At 34.0% G+C, this 22,888-nt stretch overlaps 1 protein-coding gene across 8 annotated transcripts in view; it reads left to right on the top strand.

The window, feature by feature from the left end:
* Window positions 1-22,888, top strand: part of LOC120773133 (transient receptor potential cation channel trpm) — a 292,034-nt gene that overhangs the window by 224,234 nt on the left and 44,912 nt on the right. For 4 of the 8 annotated variants that reach the window (XM_040102134.1, XM_040102135.1, XM_040102136.1 and 1 more), the window contains 5 exons: window positions 3,335-3,521; window positions 3,802-3,991; window positions 4,280-4,491; window positions 6,517-6,669; window positions 18,607-18,663. In XM_040102134.1, coding sequence (XP_039958068.1) covers window positions 3,335-3,521; window positions 3,802-3,991; window positions 4,280-4,491; window positions 6,517-6,669; window positions 18,607-18,663 — 799 coding nt within the window. Of the gene's footprint in view, window positions 1-3,334; window positions 3,522-3,801; window positions 3,992-4,279; window positions 4,492-6,516; window positions 6,670-9,432; window positions 9,505-12,974; window positions 13,041-18,606; window positions 18,664-22,888 lie in introns of all 8 variants that reach the window. The other 4 variants (XM_040102131.1, XM_040102128.1, XM_040102130.1 and 1 more) reach the window with 4 other exon arrangements.

Below are 22,888 nucleotides of genomic sequence, written 5' to 3'. Positions count from 1 at the left end.
CCAGATGATTATGTATGGAGAATGCTTTACAGTGCACAAGACACATTCAACTGAGAAGCGTTCTCAATTTCTCCGTCTTACTCTCTAGCCGCCATCAGCTCCGATAAGATTAATTGTACATTCATCAGAAAATAAAACCTTCTCCTATTCCTCAGAGGACGATACTTCGCGGTACTTAGTCCAATCTCGCCGTTTAGATCTCATTTTCGCAGTGAGAAGAGGATTTTTTGCGGTTCTGTAAGATTTCTCCCAATTTCAATTATGTCGATTAAAAGTAAAAATTTGTTTTTTTTTTCAAAATTTTTTAAGAAATTTTGTCATTTATTGCTTTGCTAGTGAAGTGACAACCACTTTCATTGATTTGACTACAACTGCCATTGAACTTAACATAATGAGAGTAATTAAGTGTTTCAAGGTCGTTAACTTGACTAGAAGACGGAAATTTTAGTCTATTATGAACTCATTAGCTTAGCATTTGATATTTTATTAAAATATAAGTTGAGTCCCGACTGGAGGTCCGCTTTCTTTTTACAACTAGAAATATATGTGCGCCGAAAACGACACAGCTACAGTAGAGTCCCTTTCAATTTTACTTCCAAGTCTTTAACTTAACCGAACAATTAGATCTTATAGGCTTTCCTTCGACTCCTGCTGTGTCACGCATTATAAATGTTCGACAAACCCGTTATATTTAAAACAAACAACTATTTGAGCAAATATGGGATGCCACATTTAGCCCCTGGCTATCCAAAACCAATTTTCTACGGAATTTCACTTTCCGTGTATTTACACAAACCGCTGCTTAACACAACGCACACCCCCAACTCGCAATCTAACCAGAAACGGAATATGAAAGTGTTGCCATTTAACGCTCAGGGCGACTATGCAAAGCCGCTGCTTTGGGTTAAAAGCGTTTAAATGCTCGATAAAAGCTTAAATCAATAATTGTGGACCTTGCAAATAAATTCATTTGTTGATTTTGCTCATTGCTCCGGCAATCAGTGCGCGTTGCAACAACAACGAGTGAGCTGACCCTTTTCATGATTCATTGTCCTTTAAGCGTTTGTTGTACGTTTACTCTCTGCCGTATGAGTACGCCGGCATTGTTGCGCTTGAATGGGTATTGTGTTGCCCTTCCTTTCACCCGCTTTCCTTGTTTAACATCAATTATAGTGCATATTTACTTATCTCTCGGGCTTTGTGCGACAGCAACAGCTTACGTATGAACACATACATGCACGAGTATGTGTCCGCGATGTGGAAAGATTAGTAGAAGAGAACTACTTATTGTACATACATTTATTTTAAGGTTATGTGGGACTTTAAATGGCTTACTTTTTATGGCACTCACTCTTTGGTAAAATTTAAGGTTAAGTTTAATTTTTACGGTTGTAATCTATATAAATAACATCAAATCTAAACGAACGTATTTTAATCATGGAGCACTGGATAGAGCTTGAAAAAACCAACTCAGAACAGTTTGTAAGGCAGCTATATATATCCTATTGTGATCTGATATCGTCGGCTTCTTAGGTGCAAATTGTTTGGCTGCGAAAGCTGCCTTCGGAATCAGAGAATCTGAGTACTTCGATGACTGCTAGGCTGGCTACTCTGAAACACTCGCACACTTTGATTTCAATCCAAAATACTTGGTATACTAGTAGCCGAGCCAGCCTTCTGCTCACATACGAGTACCTTCGAGGGAGGCATGTCTAGCAAGGACTTGCTGGAGGAGAGGGGCGGTGAACACTGTCTGGATCTTTCCATCAGCTCCAACTCTTAACCACTGCGGCGTCTTACAAACGGAAGTGCCTTCCATAAAGGTAGTAGTAGATCATTTGCTCTGGAGTGCAGCCTCCTTAAGAGTATTGATTATCACCTCCGATAGTAAGGCAGCGTAATTAGCCTCGAGTTCGCTAATGGAGCGCAAGACAAAAGAAGGGATGTTTAATTCCTAGCAGCCGCTGTATTGGTTGCAAATTTACTAAATTTTTTCGAAAAACAGCGTCGCGTTAACGTCAATGCTTTCCGACTAATATGATATATATAGGATATCATGAAACGTATTATTATTGGCGATGAGTCTTGGATGTATAGTATGCTTACAACCCGGAAATATCGTGGCAAAGTAGAGCCGAAGCCGAAGATGTTCCGTCTTTTCTCACTTTCTGCGATGAGCCAGTTTCTGCGGTAACTCTTCATTACGTCGAAGAGTCCATCTAGCTGTGCCGCTCGGTTCTTAACATCCATACTGACGTTCTTTTGTTTTGTCATCACCGTCTTCATAATTTGCACACACCCTTGCATTTTTCTAAGGATTCCTCTTTTTTCCGTCTCATTTGAATAATGTACATACTTCGGTTTTGGTTAGTTTTAAAGTCTTTCTGTGGTTGCATCTAGGTGCTCTTCCTTTCTCTTTGTTTTGCTGGTGGTGCGTGTGTGGCCGGAGTTTCCCTGGAGGCTAGCTTTTCTCCAGTTTTGTCGAGTTATTTATGAGTAAGGGATCTAATCATCCCGTATTCCTCGTCCTGGCCATTTTTATTTTGTTGTTCTTTCTGTTGTTGCGGTGTACTAATTTTTGTTCGAATGGATTTCCGTTGCTAGCCACTATCTCCGCACGTTGCCCTTTATGAACCCCGTAGTTCTATGCAAGCAGGGAGGACATACAGGGTTGACACAAGTCTTTATGGAAGATTATGTTCAGAGCCAGGTTCGGGCACGATTCAGGAGCTCGTCTCCGTACTTGAAGACCTGCCAGGGTTTTAACGAGACGGAGGTGTGAACAGTATTAGCCTGGCAGGCATTTCGATAAGATATCACTCTTATCTTCTGAGGTGAAAGAATACTGTCCTCACCAGTCCTCTGTCAAACTAATCCGTTCCGGGTTTCGAGTCCTCCATAAGCAGAATCTTATTGGCCTCGATTCTGATGGGCGCAGGCTCAGGGTTTTCGTCGCCGTCTGCGCACTTTTGGTGCTATATTGTTCTCTCGTCGCTTTGTTGCCTCTCTCTCATAGGTAGGTTCTCCCTCGGTGCAACCCTCGTGGAGGTTGTGAACGCCTCTTCGTCGGATGTTCATTGGTCGCATGAGGAGGAGTCAAGCCTTCCTCTCCTGCAGCTCTCTGTCGGAGGCTGTATATTACTATTTGCAGCTAACTTACTTAGCGTAGGCTGTCCACTATCCGCCAGCTGTGACCGCGGTAGTAAACTGAGCTCAGCCTTACCAATATATTACCGTTATTATAATAATAGCTATTTCATATATTATAGTTACAAATCAAATACTTTAATTCGCATTAACTAAAATTTAAAATATCTTCCCTTCCTCTCTCCAGCTCATATTATACACGCCGAAAATTTCGTCCGATCTACGCCAAAGTAATGAACAGTTATGCCAATGCACACCGCAAATCCTCAACATATCAACGTTATGCGGGCGCGAATTCCTTGAGTTTGGTCACCGGATTGCTGCCATTCACAACGGAAATGGCACTTTTCGAATTTCCTTTCAACGAATTGTTGGTAAGTACGACAACGAGCGACGGCATGAAAGACGAGCAAATGACTTAAGTGCGTGAAATTTGCTGAAAACGGTGCTGCTAACGGTTATAATTTCAAGCATCATAAATTAGATGGCCAAATAATATACAGCTATATAGTAAGAGTATATAAAGGAGTTTAAATGCCGTCGCACTTAAGTCATACGCACTTGAGCGATTTCTAAAGCGTCTGCTATAGTATAATGACTAGCTTATATAATGCATTATACGATTACTTATATAACATGCTTTTAACCTTTCAGATTTGGGCTGTGCTTACGAAGCGTCAACAAATGGCGTTGCTTATGTGGACGCACGGCGAGGAGGCGTTGGCGAAATCCCTGGTGGCCTGTAAACTGTACAAGGCCATGGCACACGAGGCCGCCGAGGATGATTTAGACACGGAAATCTATGATGAATTGCGTGCATATGCGAAGGAATTCGAGAGCAAAGGTACGTGCTTGTAGGTGTGTTTGTGTATGTGATAGAGAGAAAGTCCTTTATTATTTACCTCCATTTGTCTCATCTGACCTTACCTCCGTCTTGTGAGTACGAAGCTCTTAGTTACCCGTTCAAATCGATTGAAAACGAAATCAGTATGTCACCGCTACTTAGTGGGTTTAATGCTACCAACGTCTTTGTTGATCAATATGCTCTTCCAAGAGTTCTAATTTTTTCCTATTTGAGAGTAAAGGGTAAAATATGAAGTTCTCTTATATATTTCTACAATTTGTTTTCCAGGTATTAAACTATTGGACTTCAGCTATCGCACTGATGCGGAGAAGGCTCAACGACTACTCACTTGTGAGCTGCACTCTTGGTCGAACCAAAGTTGCCTTTCGCTGGCGGTGGCCGCCAATCATCGTGCGCTCTTGGCGCATCCGAGCAGTCAAGTCATACTGGCCGATTTGTGGATGGGCGGCTTGCGAACACGCAAAAATACAAATATTAAGGTGAAATTTTAATATATAATAAATATTATTGTTGTTTTTTTGTTAAGTTTTTGTTCTTAAAGCAAGATTAAGATAGGTGTATAAACTGTGTAAATAAATTACATTATAACCCATATATGTACCTAAAAATCAAATGAAAGATTGATATTGATATCCCGATTTCAACTGAAAACCACTTTAGAAACCTTCTCGGTTATATGAAGAGAGTAATCAGAGTTATTGATCTTTATATATACTGGCCAGATGTCATGCCATACAGAGAACTACAGGTCCTTAGACATCAACGCTTTTTGCGAACTTTTGGAACGACCTTATATCTTTTCTATTTTCCAGCACTTTTTGCATGTACAAGTATCAGTTCGCATGTGATGCTAGTAATTTGTGACCTATCACTAAGCCCATAACAGTCCTGTAGTTCTTTTGACACCCTGACCCATTTGTAAGTCCTTTTGGAAATTTTATTGCTTATCGCTTTTTTATTGCTTAGTAGGGTAGGTAGGGTTGGGTAGCTAGACGTACATTTCTTGATAAACGAATTGTCTTGTGGCAATCTCATCAATTAGCTAGTTTCCCGGAATTTCTTTGTGGCCTGGAATCCAGTATCTACCCAGCCTCTTTCCGTCAGTAATTACATCTACTGCCTCCATGCTTCTAAGAACAATTTCTGACGTAACATTTTGTGCGATTATTGCTTTAATTGCAGCTTGGCTAGCGACGTTTATGTTGATCTACTTTATATTGTTTCCTGCATTGTTAGCAATATCAGCCGCTTTCCTGTCTGCAAAGACTTCCGCCTAGAAGATACTGCAGTATTCCGGAATCTTTAAGGGCAATAGATTCCGGCGCCTGCTTCATTAGTCATCCGTCTGTGAAGAAGTTGAAAGTTCCGCTGGCAAATCGCATGCTCTTGCGTCATCCACCCTCTTATAATGTGACTCGAAACCTTCTCCCCCAGATAAAGCTTGATAGTTGGTGTATATTTTATCTGTAAACCCCCTGCTTACAGACTATAGCCCAAGGTTATTGTAGCGAATACACATAAGGCCGCTAGTCTTTTCATCATAAGTTGAGTAAGCTTTCTAGTACAGCCGTTGGAGTCGTTTTTAGCGCTCCGGTTGAACAGAAACCAGTGGTCCACCAAACCAAAGCCGCAAAACCGTAAAGTCAGATTGGCTTCACTATCGCTGTGTAACTCCAATGCATGAAGCCAGACGATAGGCCGTTTTAGACCCTTGTTCTTGCATGCATAAGAGTCACCAGACTCAGACTCTAATTTTCATTGAGTTTCCACACCAGGTTTCTATCCAATATTTTTCCTAGGTACTTGGTGTGCTCGTTAATTGTTAGTTCAATCCCGTTGAACTCCCGATCACTGTTACGACGGTGTCGCGTTGAATCTCCGGCTTTACCCCACTTTCGTTTTGTGGCTTTAAGTTGTCCTTCTGCATATCAAGAGGTGTAAAACGATCTAGGAGATATCCAGAAACTACCTTAAGGCAAAAAACCGCAGGTAAGGGAAAACCGGAGCTTCAATTGTATCGACCGAGCTGCGCTTATTGAGACTAAGGTACACGCTACCTACGCTCTACGCCATCTTTCTGAACCTACCGCATACAAGGAATAACTTGTTTATTCGGAGGACGTTTATCAGAATTTTGTCTTCTGACGAGCCACAGTGCATCATCTGATTTTACCGTACAAGAAATCATCGCCAGTTGGCATAGGTTTGTCCGGGTCTTCAACTACTCTTGTGAAGAGCGCCTGCAGCAACTGCAGTTCTACCGCTTTCCACTTCGCTTCCGTGTTTTGCCAAGGGGACAACTTCGGATAATGAGTAGCATCGCTAAGTGCCTCTTGGGAGTTTCTCCCGATCGAGCATGATGTTTGGCTTTAAAACGCCATCGTGTTAAGTAAAAGAGTTAATACTTGTATTACTTATATAACATACCTGTCATTTCTTCACACCAACAATAAATTTTTAACAAAAATTTTCCAAAATTAGAGTTTTACTTTTTCTATTTCTAGGTCATCTTAGGTCTTTTGATACCCTTTTATATCAGACATTTGGATTTCAAATCCAAAGAAGAGCTACAACAAATGCCACAAACCGAAGAGGAGCATCTGGAGAATCAAAATTTGGACAACGACGATTCGGATCGTTCTCAACCCGACGCCGAGGTATGTACTAAGGTTCAAATATTAACTAAACTCGTTTGTTCTTTTCTTTTTCTAATAACTTTTTCTACGATTACGTTACCTTGTGAACCAGTTTGATTAACCCTAAAATAATTTATAAAAAATTCAAAAATTCTACGCGATTTCAAAGCGTAAAAACTGTATATATAGAAAGGGGTCAAAGTTTCGGTTATTTTGTTGTTGTGTACATTGTAAACTCACATTGAAAAGATTAAAAGCAGTTAATTAGTTTTTGTGTCAAGTAAATGTTCACGTAAAAACTATAATTTTCGAAAGTAAATAATTTCTTGAACATCAAATATTTTGAAAAAAAAACTTAATTAAAAAAATTAGTTTAATTACAAAAAATTAGTTCGGAAAAAATTTCTTGAAATTAATTTTGTTTTAAAACGAAATTAATTAAACTTTTTGACATTACCATCCAAGTAAAAATATTTACATAAATTAAAAAATAAAATTTAATTTAAATTAATTTGGTATAATATTTTAATATATCCTTTCAATACAATATTCAATTAATCAAAAAGTTATGTGCATTAAATTAAATTAATTAAAACTAACTAAATTTTAGCTTTTAGACTATTTAATTATTTTTTACTAATATTAACATCGAGTTCTTTGAAAAAAAATTTACATAAACTAAAAAAATTATAATTTAATTACATTAATTTGACGTTTGTCACATTTTACTGAAAATTATTAGTACAATATTTTGAGAAGATGTTTTCACCTAAAAAGTGATTTGCAAAAATATTTAATTAATAAAAAACTTTATTGCAATAAATTAAAATTAAGAAAAAAATTGAACAAAAGTAACTATATTTTAGTTTTTAAAAATGATTGAATTATTTGGTAGGCATGAACAACGAAATTCTTTGAAGAAAGGTTATTTAAATTAAAAAAATTAAAAATTAAAAAAATTTAAATTAAGAAAATATTTATTAAAATTAATTACACCTAAATTTCTAGAAAGGAATAAATTATTATTTTTTCGATAGTAATCGAACGTCTTTGAAAAAAATCATTTATGTATATAATGTAAAAAATGTTATTTTAATTTAATTAATTTAGATTTTGTTAAATTTTTAGTTGAAAATATTAGTATAGTATTTTAACATGATGCATTCAATTAAAAAGTAACTTGCAACAATATTGAAATAAGCAAAAATATTAATTAAAAAAATAATTAGGAATTTAAAATTAAATTAAAAAAATAATATTTCTTTGAACATTGGCATAAAAATAATTTCCAAATATTATTTAATTGAAGTTAATTAAATTTTGTTTTTTGATGAAATCATAATTAACTAAAAAAGTTATAATAATTAAAGTTGAGATTTTCAAGTTAAAAAGTAATTTGCGAACATAATTAACTAAAACTTAATTCAATAATTTGTTTCGCAACTATTTTTCTATATATTAAAAAAGAAAAATGTTTAATTAATACAAATTTTAAATTAATTATAATTGTAAAACATTATTTAATAACCAATAATATAAAAAAGTTTTTTGATTATACCTAGATAAAAAAAAATTCAATTAATTTTTTTCAAATTAATTTTTAAAAAATAGTTTTCGAAAATTTTTTTATACCAAAACTCCGTTTTTGTTAATAAGTAAGTTGTAAAATATTAAAATTAATTTTAAATAATTAACAATAATTTATTTTACGAAGTTAATTTAAATTAATTTTTATTATGAATTTGTAATTACTACTTTCTTACTCGAAAACTTCATTTAAAATATATTTTTTTGTTAATATGTAAATAGCAAACTCTTTGCGAAAAAAAATCAATCAATTAAAAAATACTAAAACAAATTTCTAATTAATTGCAGTTCAAAAAACTTATTTTAAAAATAATAATTAAATTTATTTTGATTATACCTAAATAGAAAAAAACTATTTTTCAACTATTTTTTTTAACAATTAATTTTTAACTAAATATTGTCACAAAGTACTTCGGAAATTTAATATGTTTTTAATTAATTAAAATTCCAAAAATTAATTTAAAAAATAATATTTTTTTCTTTGATTATTCCTAGAAAGAAAAACACATTTTTTCAACAATTTTTTTTTCTAATTAATTTGAAATAATTATTATCGCAAATTATTTTTTTACACGAAAACTTAATTTTAAATTTAATTTAATATGTAAATAGCAAAATATTTGCGAAAAAATTACTATAATTAATTTAAAAAATTAAAAGCTAATTAAATTTAAAAATTTAAAAGCAAATTAAATTTTAATAAATTAATTAAAAAAATTAATTAATTTTTTTTATTTTAATGAATTAATAAGGTTTGATTAACCTAAGTAATTTTTTTTTGCAAATATTTTCCGGATTTAATTTGTTATTAAGTTTTAATTAATTTTTTATTATTAATTTTTAAATAATTATTTTCGCAAATTACTTTTTTTTTGAAAATTTTCGAAAAAAATTCGTCTAGTATTATTTAAACTTTTATTTTGGTCATATTTTTACTAATAAAATTTCCGGAATTGCTTATTTCAAAAATTAATAATTTATATAAGAAATATTGTACAACCATTCTTATTGTATTTGTTCTGCTGCTGCGTTGCTGTTAAATTTCTCCTACCACTGCGACTACTACTATAAAAAAATTAAAAAAAAAAAAAAATTATTAAAAAATTACTTTCAAATAAATACCGCTATTATAACTACTGCTACCTCTACCAACTCTACTACTACTATTTCTACTACCACTACTACTACATATCGTAGAACGCGCTAACCAAAGCGAAACGATCCATTTCGTTCAAATGTAGGATGAGCAGTAACAATAATCCAGACAAGGTAGTAAAACTAGTCAAACAAAACTTTTCCTTTTAATTCTGTGTAAAAAATAATTCAAACGCGTTTTTGTTGTTTTGTTGTAGTGTGAATACTAAAATCGTTGCGCCTAAACTCTTCCAAAATCTATTTGTCTAAAGATTTCTAAACTAAACTTAACCTCACTCTCTCTCTCTCCTAGTTTGTAAATATGTTCTCCAACAACAAATAAGCTCGTTTGTTAGTATAAAAGTCGTGTTGAAATAGCCGAACTTGTGTCTAAAATGTATAACCTTAAATTTTCTATTTCAACTTTCGTCTTTTCAACTTCTAAATTCTAATCTTATATTCTATATACCACAATAATCTCTCTATATATATGCATATATACATATGAATTCGCTCCAATTCCATCACTTTCCTACTAACTGTGCGTGTGTGATTTTTTATTTAACTGTAATTGATTTAGTAGTCGTCCTTCGGTTATCCTTTACATATTTATCTATATATGTGTATGTGTAGATTTGCTCTGTCTAGTCCTCTAAGCCTGCGTCTGCTGTATAAATTTAAATTAATAAAAGTGTTAGCCGATATATACATATATATGTTCATAAGTAAGTCAATATGCCCGATTTTATTTGTTTGTAATGTGTCAAATATTATGTATTTTTTTTTAACTGTGTGTGCTATGTCTACGTCTCCTTTTCGGTGTGTCTTCTCCCGTCTACCTTTGTATATATACATATGTTAATCTATACGGTACTTTTTTAGTTACAAGCGACATGTTATTCTTATCCTTTAGGTGTCATCTGTCACTGTAAATCCCATTACATTACGCCAATACTACAATAACAACAACTAACAAGACTAAAGTGCCATATAAATAATGTCATATGAATGAAATGAAACCTGAGCGTCACTTTAGATTTTGTTTGTTTATTTTATTGCATTTTTCTTGCGTAAAATATATATTTAAGGTTATCGTGGCAAATTGTAAAAAAAATTAAAGCCAATATTTGAGGTTAGAAAAATATTCTTAGTGAGGTGAGAATACTTATAAATGTGTATGATTGAGTTTTTCTCACAGTTTATTATTCAAATAAATTACTTATACCACATAGAATGCCCGAAAGTCTTGAAGCGCCTATTATTATTACTTTATATAATCCAAATCCACGACACAGGCCCATGACACGAGACAATGCACTCACCAAAAGCTTCCTTCAATAAATCAATTTCCTCGTTGGCTGAGTGACATACAGACCCATCTTGTTGAAAGCAAAGGTCATCCACATCAATATTGTCCAATTTAGACGCGACAAGGTCATTAATAATAGCTCTATAGCGTTCCTCATTCACTGAAGCATTATGGTCGCCTACATTTTTGAAGAAATACGAACCAATGATTGCCTCTACTCACAGAGCACACCACACAGCAACTTATTGAGAATATAACGGCGTCTCAATAATGGCTGGGGGATTATCTTCACTCGAAGTGCAACGATTTTATTTATTTATTAACGCACCAATTCAACCAAAAGTGAGCTTCATCGCTGAATAAAATTTTCTTGTGAAAAAGCCAATTCGTTTTGGGCCCATTCACTGTGAACGAATTAGATTTTATAAGCCCGTTAACCAAGATCCTTCCTCAAAGTCTTCCATAAAGTGGAAGGGCACAGATCCAAATGTTGCGCCGATGGCGTATAGGTTCATTCGGGTCTTCTTCGAATATCTGCTCCACAGCAGAAATAGCATCTTCATTGCGCACTGTATGGTGTCTCTGGGAATGCGCATAATACACTATAGTAAACGTGGTGCTATACCGATTCAAAGTTGCTCGGACTCATTATTTTTCCGGAATTAGTTTGTTCATTGTAAAACGCGAAACAAGCGGAATATAAATCAAGTTACAGCTGTCTAAAGACCAACTCGGAATGAAGTATTGTCTCATTGAAACCCACCTATAAAAATCTAAAAAAAAAAACACCCGTTATAAAATTCAAAGAAGCGCTTTAATATAGTTGGCAAAAATTTTCGTAGCAATTTCAAAAAAGTTCTTTATGGATTAAAAGTTTCGATAGTCGATACTGCTCCTGCAATGTCGTTTGGTCAAGTATCTAGTATACGGGTTAGTTAGTTTTCTTTTTCATGCTGCATGCATTGTTAAGTACCAGGAAATCGCCAATAAAACGCAAAATATTTAATCATTCATCAATATTTATTTCATTGCGTTCAAAGTAATCCTCACCAGATGTAATACACTTATGCCAACGCTTTTTCCAGTCCTCGAAACATTGTTCAAAAGCACTTTTTGGGATGGACTTCAGTTTCTTGGTTTCGGCTCATTATTTTTCCTACATTTCGATGATTCTTGACTTGTTTGCATGTCAAACTCATAAACCCATGTCTTATCGGCAGTTATAATGTTCTCCACGAATGAGGGATCGGAATTCGCACCATCAAGCATGTCCAAAGTGACCTGTTTACGGCACTCGTTCGGAAAAAAACTCAGCTTTATCGGGACGAGTCGAGCAAGAACGCGTTTCATATCCAAAATATCTATGTATGTACACTTCGTGGAGTATTTTTATATTCGCAATAGACTGTAAAAAATGTTTGCTAAATGCCACAAACTTTCTGACCTTGTGACAGTAGATGTCAATGACTTATATCTTTGATACCGATTGATATTGATTGTAACATCGTTAGTTTGTATTTTTTGCATTTATTTTATTTTATTTTGGTATTCAGAATTAAAAAAAAGTATTAAAGATATTCACCAAATTCTTGTTAGCTTGTTAATTCAGTATTCTAGCTTTCGATAATTTTCATAACTGTGATTGATTTTATAGTGCTTGCTGGGAATAGCAAGTAAGAGTAATTTCTTGATACTACTACTAGTTTTTTAATGAAAATGTAATGCATAAGTTTGTCTTTTAAATTGTTCATCACAGGTCCACTTACTTTTTGGAGTCAATAATTTGACTAAATAAAAAAAAATCGATAAATAGCGACTATTGAACTAAAAAGTTACCGAGTTACGCCTATTAAACGAAAAAACGTTCCGAGCTTTATATCTGTGTTTATGTATTTATGGTTAAATATTCTAAGTATTTCTTGCGCCGACCACTGCGAGCGCTTGTATGATCTTACTATAGCTTTATATACTATATATATGTATGTATGCATTTCCAAGTATGATCAAATATCGCAGCTTATTGTAAAACTCATGCTTTAGTTGTGTATGTTTTGAAGCGGCAAGTCATGCTTCAAGTACTTCAGAAATCTAGTCTGTTCTGTGTGTAGTAAAAATATAAAATAAGACTTGTGTTATCCAGTTCTACGAAATTAAGTTGAACTCTTATACTAACTAACTTTCTTTATGAATATGCAACTAAATATTACTACTCTATCTTTATCTTATATCTTTAATGCTCTACTCGTATCTCCTGCTCTTTGTCTTTTCCCGTTACATTTTTATGAATTTACTTTAGTGCAAACTTATAACAATCGAAAAGACTTCACCGTCGTACAATAGTTTAACATCTCATTCGACACATGTAAGTGCTCAACAATACATACATACATACATATGTACATATTTGCATATAAGTTGCGTTGGTGTGAGTGTGGGTTTGCGCTTAAGCTTTTATCTCCTCCGCAATGTGACAAAGGAAGCTGACACAGCATTATGATAAACTATGACATGAACTCTCTCCTTTGTTGCCATTTTGTGTTGCAATTTTGCAGTTGATTGTTTTATTTGTCAAAATGACAACAACAAAACGTACAATGAAACATTTATACACCAAAAAACAATTGTGAGTGTTACACTGGTGGATTATTTTGCACTCGACTGTTATTATTTTCCAAACATATTATTGTGCGCGTAATGGAGATTAAAATTTTAAAATAATTTAAGTTTTATTCATAGAGTTTTCATTCAAGAGAGAGGTAGTGAACAATGTAATTATTAAAATAGATAGTTATATTAGTATAAAATAGAAGAAATATTTAGTTGGAGTGTTCGAAATATCAACTATATGAATGCTTTTTAATGATTTTTGAGCTGACATAATATAAATCTAGATCTTATTTAAATATACAAGTAAGACTTAGAATATAGTAAGCATTAAAAAAATAAAATTATCATATTTAATGTGAAAATATATAATATACCCACTCAATACAAAAATCAGAGCTGACATTAATGTTCAAAAAAATAGTATTAAGGCACCAGCTTTAAGTAAAATTTGAAAATCTCATTAAATTAAGTTAAGATGTCATAATTAGTTTGACAGTACTAAGCAATAATCCTTGTTTTCACAGTTTCCGTTACAGTAAAGTTTCCGTTCCCCGAAATAGCTGAGTTGGGCACCCAAAATGAGATTACTAGTGTTAAGGCATAATATAAGTTATCTTCGTTTAACTTTCAAGAGACTGCAAAAAACTATCTAACCGGTCAATTGAAAAGTCCCTAACCTGACAAAAGCCCTCAAAAGGCGCGTGTTTAACTTTCACAGAGATCATTAATTAGTGAATTATATAATTTTGAGGCAACAGGTGCTACTTCGGACTGAGGAGGCAATTGAGAAGTAAAGTCCTCTCTCGACGAACAAAAACCAAACTCTATATGTCACTCATTATTTCCCTCCTACTATATGGTACAGAGGAATGGACGATGACAACAACTGATGAGTTGACGTTGCGAGTTTTCGAAAAAAAGGTTCTGCAAAAGATTTATGGTCCTTTGCGCGTTGGCAACGGGGAATGTCGCATTCGATGGAACGATGAGCTGTATGAGATATACAACGATATTGACATACATAGTTCAGCGAAATAAAAGACACCGGCTACGCTGGCTAGGTCATGTCGTCCGAATGGACGAAAACACTGCAGCGCTGAAAGTATTCGACGCAGTACCCGCGAGGGGAAGCAGAGGAAGAGGAATACCTCCACGAACGGCTCGAGGAGGTTCTTCCCAATCTTCGCAGAGTTTTTAGTATTGCCGCCGCTTTGCTGATACTCAGACTGGTAATTGCTTTTCGAACTTCTTCATGGTCGAGCATTAGAACGTCTGCTCCATTGTGATCAATTGGAGAATCGGGTTCACCATCTCCTGGTGTTATGCTTTCACTGCCACTCAGAAGGCTGGAAAAGTCATCCTTTCATAATTTCAGATGCTCTGGGCATTTGTCACTAGATCATATCTGAAGGTTCAACAAGATTATGCTCCGGTTTTGAAATTTTCCGTTAGTTGACGCATCTTTTCGTAGAATTTTCTAGTCGGCTAGCTTGTCAAGCTCTGCTTATTCACACATTTCGCCATCTCTCTTTTTTGTCTGCAAATGTATCTCGCTTACTTCTTCATCTCTCGGTATCTATTGCATCCCGCACTTGTTTTGGTCGATTGTGGCGTTGCGAGGTAACAATATTTTGTCATTTCCGAAAACCAATGATTTCGTTTGTAGCTGTACGTAAAGAGTAAGTTGTAATACCGTCCGACAGTTCTCTTTTAGCGAATTGCTGATGAATGCTCTCAGTGAGCAGGAGTGCAAGTCGAGCAGAAGATCGTTCAGCTGTCTGCTCTGATTTCGGGTTCTCGACGTAGAATCTAGTGTTTGTTGATGTGAGTTTTTTGCTACACAGAGGCGGGTGCGTATCTTCGCTGCAACAAGATAGTAGTCCGAGTCAATGCTAAAATCTCGGAGCGTACAAACGTCTAAAACACTAGTGGTCCGCCTAGTACAACGTGATAGGTCTGGTTGATCAATTTTTGATCTGGAGACAGCGAGACAGATATTTGCGCTTTTTGTTACACAAAAACTCCTTATAAGTCGTCACTTCATAGTAGATATATGAAACGTTTTGATCTTACCACAAATGTATTATGGCGGCTAATATCAATCGCCACCTTGCTTCATTCTTCAAAGGTGTGTCTGCAGTGACTTAATTAATCTTGCTTAAATCTGGCAAACGCCAGGCAAGAGAGCAGAAAGTGAGAATATAATTCCACCTCGTCTTCGTCAATACAGCTTTGGTAATTAAATTTTGTCGTACCGCATGTGTAACTACTGTACAGTGTCTTGTCGAAAACGCTGCAATAGCTGCGAGATTGACTTTGTTAAGTGCAAGTAGTTCGGAGAACCGGTTCACCTTGGGTCAGAAGGATCTCACGGCTTCACTAGTTCTGGTTGTTGAACAACCACTGCCAAACTCACTGGAGGTCCATTGGTCCAGCGCTAGAGCGGCAGAGGACGTTGCACAACCGACTCGTTTTCAATTGGATGAAATTGGGATAAGGATGAGCTCCCTTGCAAGGTTATTGACATTGTAGTTTCTGTCGATAGCGCTGTGACCGAGAACACTTCCAAATCTAATATAGAAAAAACTTTCTGTTCCTTGTTACACGGTCAGCGAGTTCAAAGCTAGTACAGCCACTCAGCCATTAGAGTGAATGCACACCTCTCTATAGCATATAGCTGTCATACAAACTGAACAATCAGAATCAAGTTCATCGAAGAAATATTTTGTATTTATAAAGGGTGTTATAGCTTCGGTGCAACCGACTTCATGAAGTTTACAAACGGCACCACATCGTGGTTACTTATAGAAGGACGCTAGTACGGGAGCAAGTTCGAAACATAATGTCCATTAGGGAACTCTGTTTCGTATATTATCTTAGAAGAATCGGAGTTTAGGTGTTCAGTTTATTACTAATTTGTACTAATAATACCGGTTAGATGAGTGAACTAAATGTGAGGTTATGTTATGCACAATACATAAAATTTCTAAATTTCTAATTTATATATTACGAAATCCAACAAAAGATATATTAGCATTACAAATTTATAAAATAATATATTTTGTCACCTAAAATGCATAATATCGTAACATCACTTTTCATAAGTTTACAGGCGAAGGAAAAACGATATAATAGAAATCACGCACATTGAAACAAAGTAAGAGTTTTGATTGGTTATTGGATTGGTTATAAGTTAAACGTTATAACTTATAACTGACAGCGGAAGCAGAAAATTTAATGCTGCTCACAGCTGTTGACAGCTAATTAGAAACGACACCTATTTTGAAGCAAATGATGTTATTTTCTAATAAATCACTTATATATATTGTATTTTCACTTATTTTATTGAAACCTATGTTAAACTTAAACTCTAATAGTAAACATTTTGTTTAAAATTCGTTTTTGTTGTGCAGATTTTTAACAAAAACATGTGGAATCAACGATTTGAGTGCGACAACTAAATAGAAACGAAAATATTTTATTGACCAAAAATAATGATATTACAAAAACTCGCTTATTTTCAGTTAGTATTTTGTTGCTTAACTCTTTGACTTTATTATTGCTTCACTTCGATTCCGAATTTACGTTATAAGACTTGACAGCGCACCAATGGCGGAGCTTGCGATGCCGTTCTAATGTCATCAAAAAGAACAGCTATATTTGGGATATTTTTGGTGCAAATGGCTCTTTTAACATCACCTAGAGATGTTCTATAGGGTTTAAGTCTAAGCTGGACGATTTCCACTCCAAAACATTGATAGAATTTTCATTAAAAAACTTTTGTGTCCACTTCGACGTATGCTTTGAATTGTTATCTTCCTTATGACAGGCAAATTTTCCTCAGCCCATGGCAACGTGACATTTTGTAGGATGTCGACGTATTATACTTGTTTAAAATTCCATCAATCTTATGGAGTGGACCAACACCATTCACGATTAATTTTTGTTACATCGTTCCAAACGACATACCTCTTTTGATTTGTTGTCTTAGACCAATAAGAGTTGCTAAAGTCTACGCGTCGTTTCTACGAATTTTAGTCGGAAGTGGGTTAATGCGTGTCGTCCTGCCGTGAAGTCCAGATTCGACCAAACGCCGGGCAATTGTTCTCTTGGATATGTGGACATTGTATTCACCTTGAATCTCATATAGGATGTCAGTGGTACTCTTTTTTGGGTCTCCTCGCGAGATATTATTAATTCTGCGGTCCATTTCTGTTGCAGTTTATCGGGTTTTTTCTTTGCGTACAACATTGGATGTAGTTTCAAAATTCTGTATATGTCTAAGGACATTCAAATAATTTTTTTTGAGCATTTGACCTTATTCGAAATATTTTTGCACATCTTTCCAGGCCGACAAAGGTCAAAAATGTGGCTGCGACGGGTAGGTGTACAGCTGCAGCTTATCCTCATTAAAAAACTTGAATAATACATTTTAATATATTTTGAACCACAACTTTGAAACACACCCTACAAGAAATCAATAATATTATTTATAAAAATTAACACCTTGACGAATTTTAATTCTTTAAACAACTGTTTCTAATTAGCTGCCGCACTTAATTCACATTCTACACAGTAACGCATTTACTATTTGGGACAAAATTAAAAGAACTTTAACTTCACAACTACAGAACAGAGTGAATTTAGTAGCACATAGGGCAACACGAACAATGCAACACTTTTAGGAATATAAATAACGGTATATCAGAAATTTTTATCAATATACTCATGAGCCGCCTACAAAAAAAAAGAAACGTTTCTAATTAGCTGTCAACAGCTGTATATGTAATATAATGTAATGAATCGTAAGCTATAAAAAACTCAATTTCGTTTTTTGATGATACATTGCTTTGCATTTTAGGTGCGATACGTAGTTTAGAATAAATTAATTTAGATAAAAATACTTATTTATATTAAAATAAATATATATAATCCGAGTTCTGTAAATATAGATGTGCATAATTACGAACATTCAAACATATTAATACCTATCAACATATTTCAAATCTAATTGGTATATAATTTTATATAAATTATTTTTTATTTATTTTATAAATGTACACACAGTATTTTAATTATTCAAATATTTTTTTTACAAACCTTGCCATATTGACTCAGATTTTCTTATCCCAAAGCAGACAAAATAATTTTGTTTTTCAAACAGCGAACTTAGAAATTAGAATACGACTGTGCTATACACCTTTTCTCTATCTTGTTCTGTCTCTGTCTGTCAACACACACACATAAACACACAAACTGTCTCTTATAATGGCAAATTGATTGATGATTCATCGCATGAATTCCAAACTGAACCTTTGCAGGCACTTTTGGCGGACACATACTCCCTACGTGATACCAAAGTACAAGAGAATGGAAAAGTGAGTAATAAGTATTTAATGAAACGCCACCTACTATACTCCATACTTATCTACATAGTTAATGCGTTAGTTGTAAAAGTGCAATAAACATACATATTGATTATACCTACCTATATACATACATACAAATGGTATTGCATAACACTCACATATGCATTTTAGCTACATAAAATTTTTTATTATTTTTGTTGGCGTGGGAAACAAATAGCTATATAAGTTATATACATATTCACATATATATTTATGTTATGATGTATACATACACATATAAGGATATAAATGTAGTGTCACTATATTTTGAACTTTACACCTATACATCGCCACTTATAAGTAAAATAACGGATGTCTCAAATTGTCATGAAATCTGAAATTGCAAGGAAATTTCGTCGAGAAATTTGCAAGGCCAGTTCAATAATTAACCGAAATAATTGTGGTTGAGGCTCTTTGGGTATTTAATATTTGTATCCTGGTAGGTAAGTAGGTAACAGTTTTATATATGCTAATTCCGAGACCTCATCAAAAACCCTCGACCGAGAGCTACGATAATTTTCGTACGATATATACAGCTTTGCATTCGTATACAAGACGTTCTATAGTACCTTCTTCTTCTACCTCTCGACAGCTTCTTCAATAGTCGTTGTATGGTGTTACCAGTCTGCTGGCATATCTTCCAGTAAAACCGTGACTACTAGAGCTCTCAAGTTATTACTTTTCAATTTTAATAATCGACTTGTGCGGCCCATATTCTTTCATACCACATTTGTCTTCTTATTAAGCAAGTTGGGGATTGACTCCAGCGATATTCAACTGGATCAAATATCTGGAAGTAGCATGAGGCATACAAATTTCTTCTTCTTGCTCCACTCCGTATCATTATGTACATATTTTGATGGGTTCGTCCGTTATAGGCAGGAAATGTAAAAAATTACTTGCGAGTCCATTGATCTACTTTTTGTTTTCTGTAAAGCCTCTTTTTGATCAAGAGACATTGATTCGTAAAAAGAAAAGCTAAACTTCCCAAGTTCAAAATACGCACGAAACAATAATCAATAGTGAATATAATCTTTTCCAATAAAAACTTAAACTCTAAAAGTTCGTATTACACTGCTTAAGTCGAATACTTTGACGTAAGAAAACTTCTAACGTCTGGGTGAAGATAAATTAGAACAAAGATATAAAGAAAAAATACATCCAAAGTTTTACTAAAAAGGGGTCCATAATCCTAAGTTTGCCTTTAGGAATAATTATAAATACTTATGGTACAATAGCATAATTAATAATACTAAAATAAAGCTCGAGCTTTTAAGGGAGGATATTTAAATCAAAGTTCGATCATGAAGTTGAAAAAACTTTCCAATAAAACACAGGCGACAAGTGATCAAATTTGTCACGACTGAGTACAGTCGAGCAGCGTCGGTTAGGAATTCAAATCCCAATTGAAAAAAAACTATAATTTTAGGAAGCAATGTCTTGGAATAACTTGTTTATACTCATATTATTAACTCACATTATTATATATAGACAAACACTGTGTTTAGGATCGTCAAATATTCTGAATTCAAGAAATTTCAGTTATCGAAAAACCACATGTTAATTTACACCAAATTTGAGAATGACAAATAATACTCCATAAGTTATTATATTGTCAAAAACTATTTTAAATTCTTCGTTTTACTCTCCAACACTCAACCTACTCCACTCCACTCCACGTCACTTCCACTTAACTCCGAACCTCACATAAGCACTCCACTGATTACTCACATAAGACTTGATACACTTGGTGTCACTACCTGGTAATGTGTAGTTAAATTTTTAAAACACAATCACTTGTTAGCCTTGACACAATTCACCGAAGCAGAGTCTCAAACCGAACAGTCACAGTTCTTCCACGAAATCCGTTATAGTTTTCTTAAATTATATATATTTATACACATTTTGAAAATACTTGAAATCATCACTTGCATGACAACACGTTACTCCTAACTTATGTAGTTCACATATAATATTCTTAGAAAAGTAGAAAAACAATTATTTAAATTAATTTCAGGTCGGTCTCACAGCTGGTGCTCTTGGTGAACTTTCTAAAGTTAGTTTCTGGTCAAGTGTTTGGAAATGTTATTAGTTTCTTTTGAACTTTAGCCAGATGAAAGAGCTTTTAGCTTGCTGCATTTGTTGAGAGTTTGATGCATCACATGCACACACACAAATACATACATACAAGCTCATCTTGTACACATATTTAAGCAGTTTGCTTGTAGTATGAATAGTTTACCATTTTATTATTGAATATTGGAAAAGTAGGATTATAAGGAAACCTCTTTTTAATTTTGTAATAAAATAAATTTTTTGTCTATAATATTTTTAATAGTTCATTTAATTTTATTATTATTTTCCTTGGATCCGAATTTATGACCTCCAAATTTGGCTAATTTGAAGCCAAAATTTAGCATTAAGCCGTTTTTTATTCTCTGACATATATTATCCCTTCATACTCGTAAGCCATATTTATTTACATGTTTCTCACTTTTTATGCAAAGCGCGAATTTTACCCAAAAAAAAAATTATTTTATAAAATCAAAATCCGCAAATATTCTATTCCAAGTATAAAAAACCCTTTAAAATGCTCAGCAAAAAGCCCATCGCCAGCAAAACCAATTACATGGAAGTTTGAAAAAGTGCACAATGTAAATATGAAGCTTATCATTTAAAGCTTTTTATGGTCAATTCTATTTTTCGATTAATTAATTTTCATTTATTTACTTATACTCTAGTGCAACATAGGAAACAAGTTGCCTTGATTGGACTTTTAAATAAAAAATCGAAATACTTATGCACATACTTACTGTACTTACCCTAGAGGCGTGGAAGCTCTCTCATACAACATGAGAGTATTTTTTCAGAAATATCATACTTTTTCTATACGTTCACGATATGTGGATGCTTAAAAAAATAATAATTTTGCTCCAACCTAACCAAACAGACGACACATAAAGGTCTCGAATATGATTTCAGACAGATTGTAATGGTCGATAGTTAGGTCATCCTTTGTTATTTTTCGAGTGTCAGCTACTTATCTCCATCACCTTATTTTACGATACTCCCAAATCACTATGCCATTTTTTATATGGTTTCATCCGTAACAAGCTCTTTGGACATTTCTGGTAATTTCCACCATTTATTTTTGAAGAACAACTGAACTACTTTTCATAATCTCTGCTTTGTTAAATTCGCTTCCATCTCGAGATGGTGAATAACTCTTATTAAAACACCAGAAAGATTCATTAAAACAAAATTTAGAAAGTCCTTAAAGTAGTTAGAAAATACTCCAATTAAAATATAATCTAAAGTAGAGAGATACCTGAATCTATCAAGTCCATTGGTGTCTCAGCTGAGCTAGTTAGAAATTAGGAAGTTTTACCACATAATCAAATTTGACTCGGACTGATATTTTCTAGAATGGTACAAACTTTATGCTCAAGATACTTTCGATCTCCATATGTCAATTAGTGTTTGACAGCTATTTGTTCGTGAGTTCATGAATACGACGTCGAAACTGTCCAACAACCCAACGAATAGCACTTCCAAACAGAACCAAGAACAAAAGAAACCAAAAAAGGCACTGAGGAAGATCCCAGCCGAGATTTATAACAAGTGTGTGGAAAACTAAACGAACCGTTGGCATGCTTGTGTTAGCTCAGTAGCCTACTGAGATTGCAAAAAATTACGTGAAAATGTAGTTGTTTGTCAGTCCGAGTCAGATTTGATCAGTTGGTAGTTACAAAAAAATAAAACAACTATTTTTAGGTAGCAAATAATTGAGCTGCTGCACTACTTACCACTTCCGTAATATCGAATTAGTTATTAATCTTATTATTTTGTTGTATTGACGATGTTAGAAATATGTCTAGTCTTCATCGGATTCAGCATACTCTTGATATAGTAAAATTGATATGCGCGGCAGTTCAAAATGATCTTACCACAAACGTGAGTTTAAAACTTCTTTCTTTAACTTTATTTTTAAATTACGCTATCTGTTGGTTATATGAATAAAATGATTTATTAATTTGGTCACAAAACTCACAGAACTTAACAGGTTGTATGTGATAGTTAATCAATCAGATGGTAGCTTAACCTGTTGTTATTCAACCCTGAACCTAACAACTCAGTTCTTTAGCTTCTGCTCAAATTTAAAAGCATTGACCAAGATATGGTATGTAGTCGCAGT

The sequence above is a fragment of the Bactrocera tryoni genome, chromosome 3 (assembly GCF_016617805.1).
Source record: "Bactrocera tryoni isolate S06 chromosome 3, CSIRO_BtryS06_freeze2, whole genome shotgun sequence".
Taxonomy (NCBI): Eukaryota; Metazoa; Arthropoda; class Insecta; order Diptera; family Tephritidae; genus Bactrocera; species Bactrocera tryoni.
Note: the sequence above shows the minus strand (reverse complement) of the source record. Positions and strands in the feature narration are given on the sequence as shown.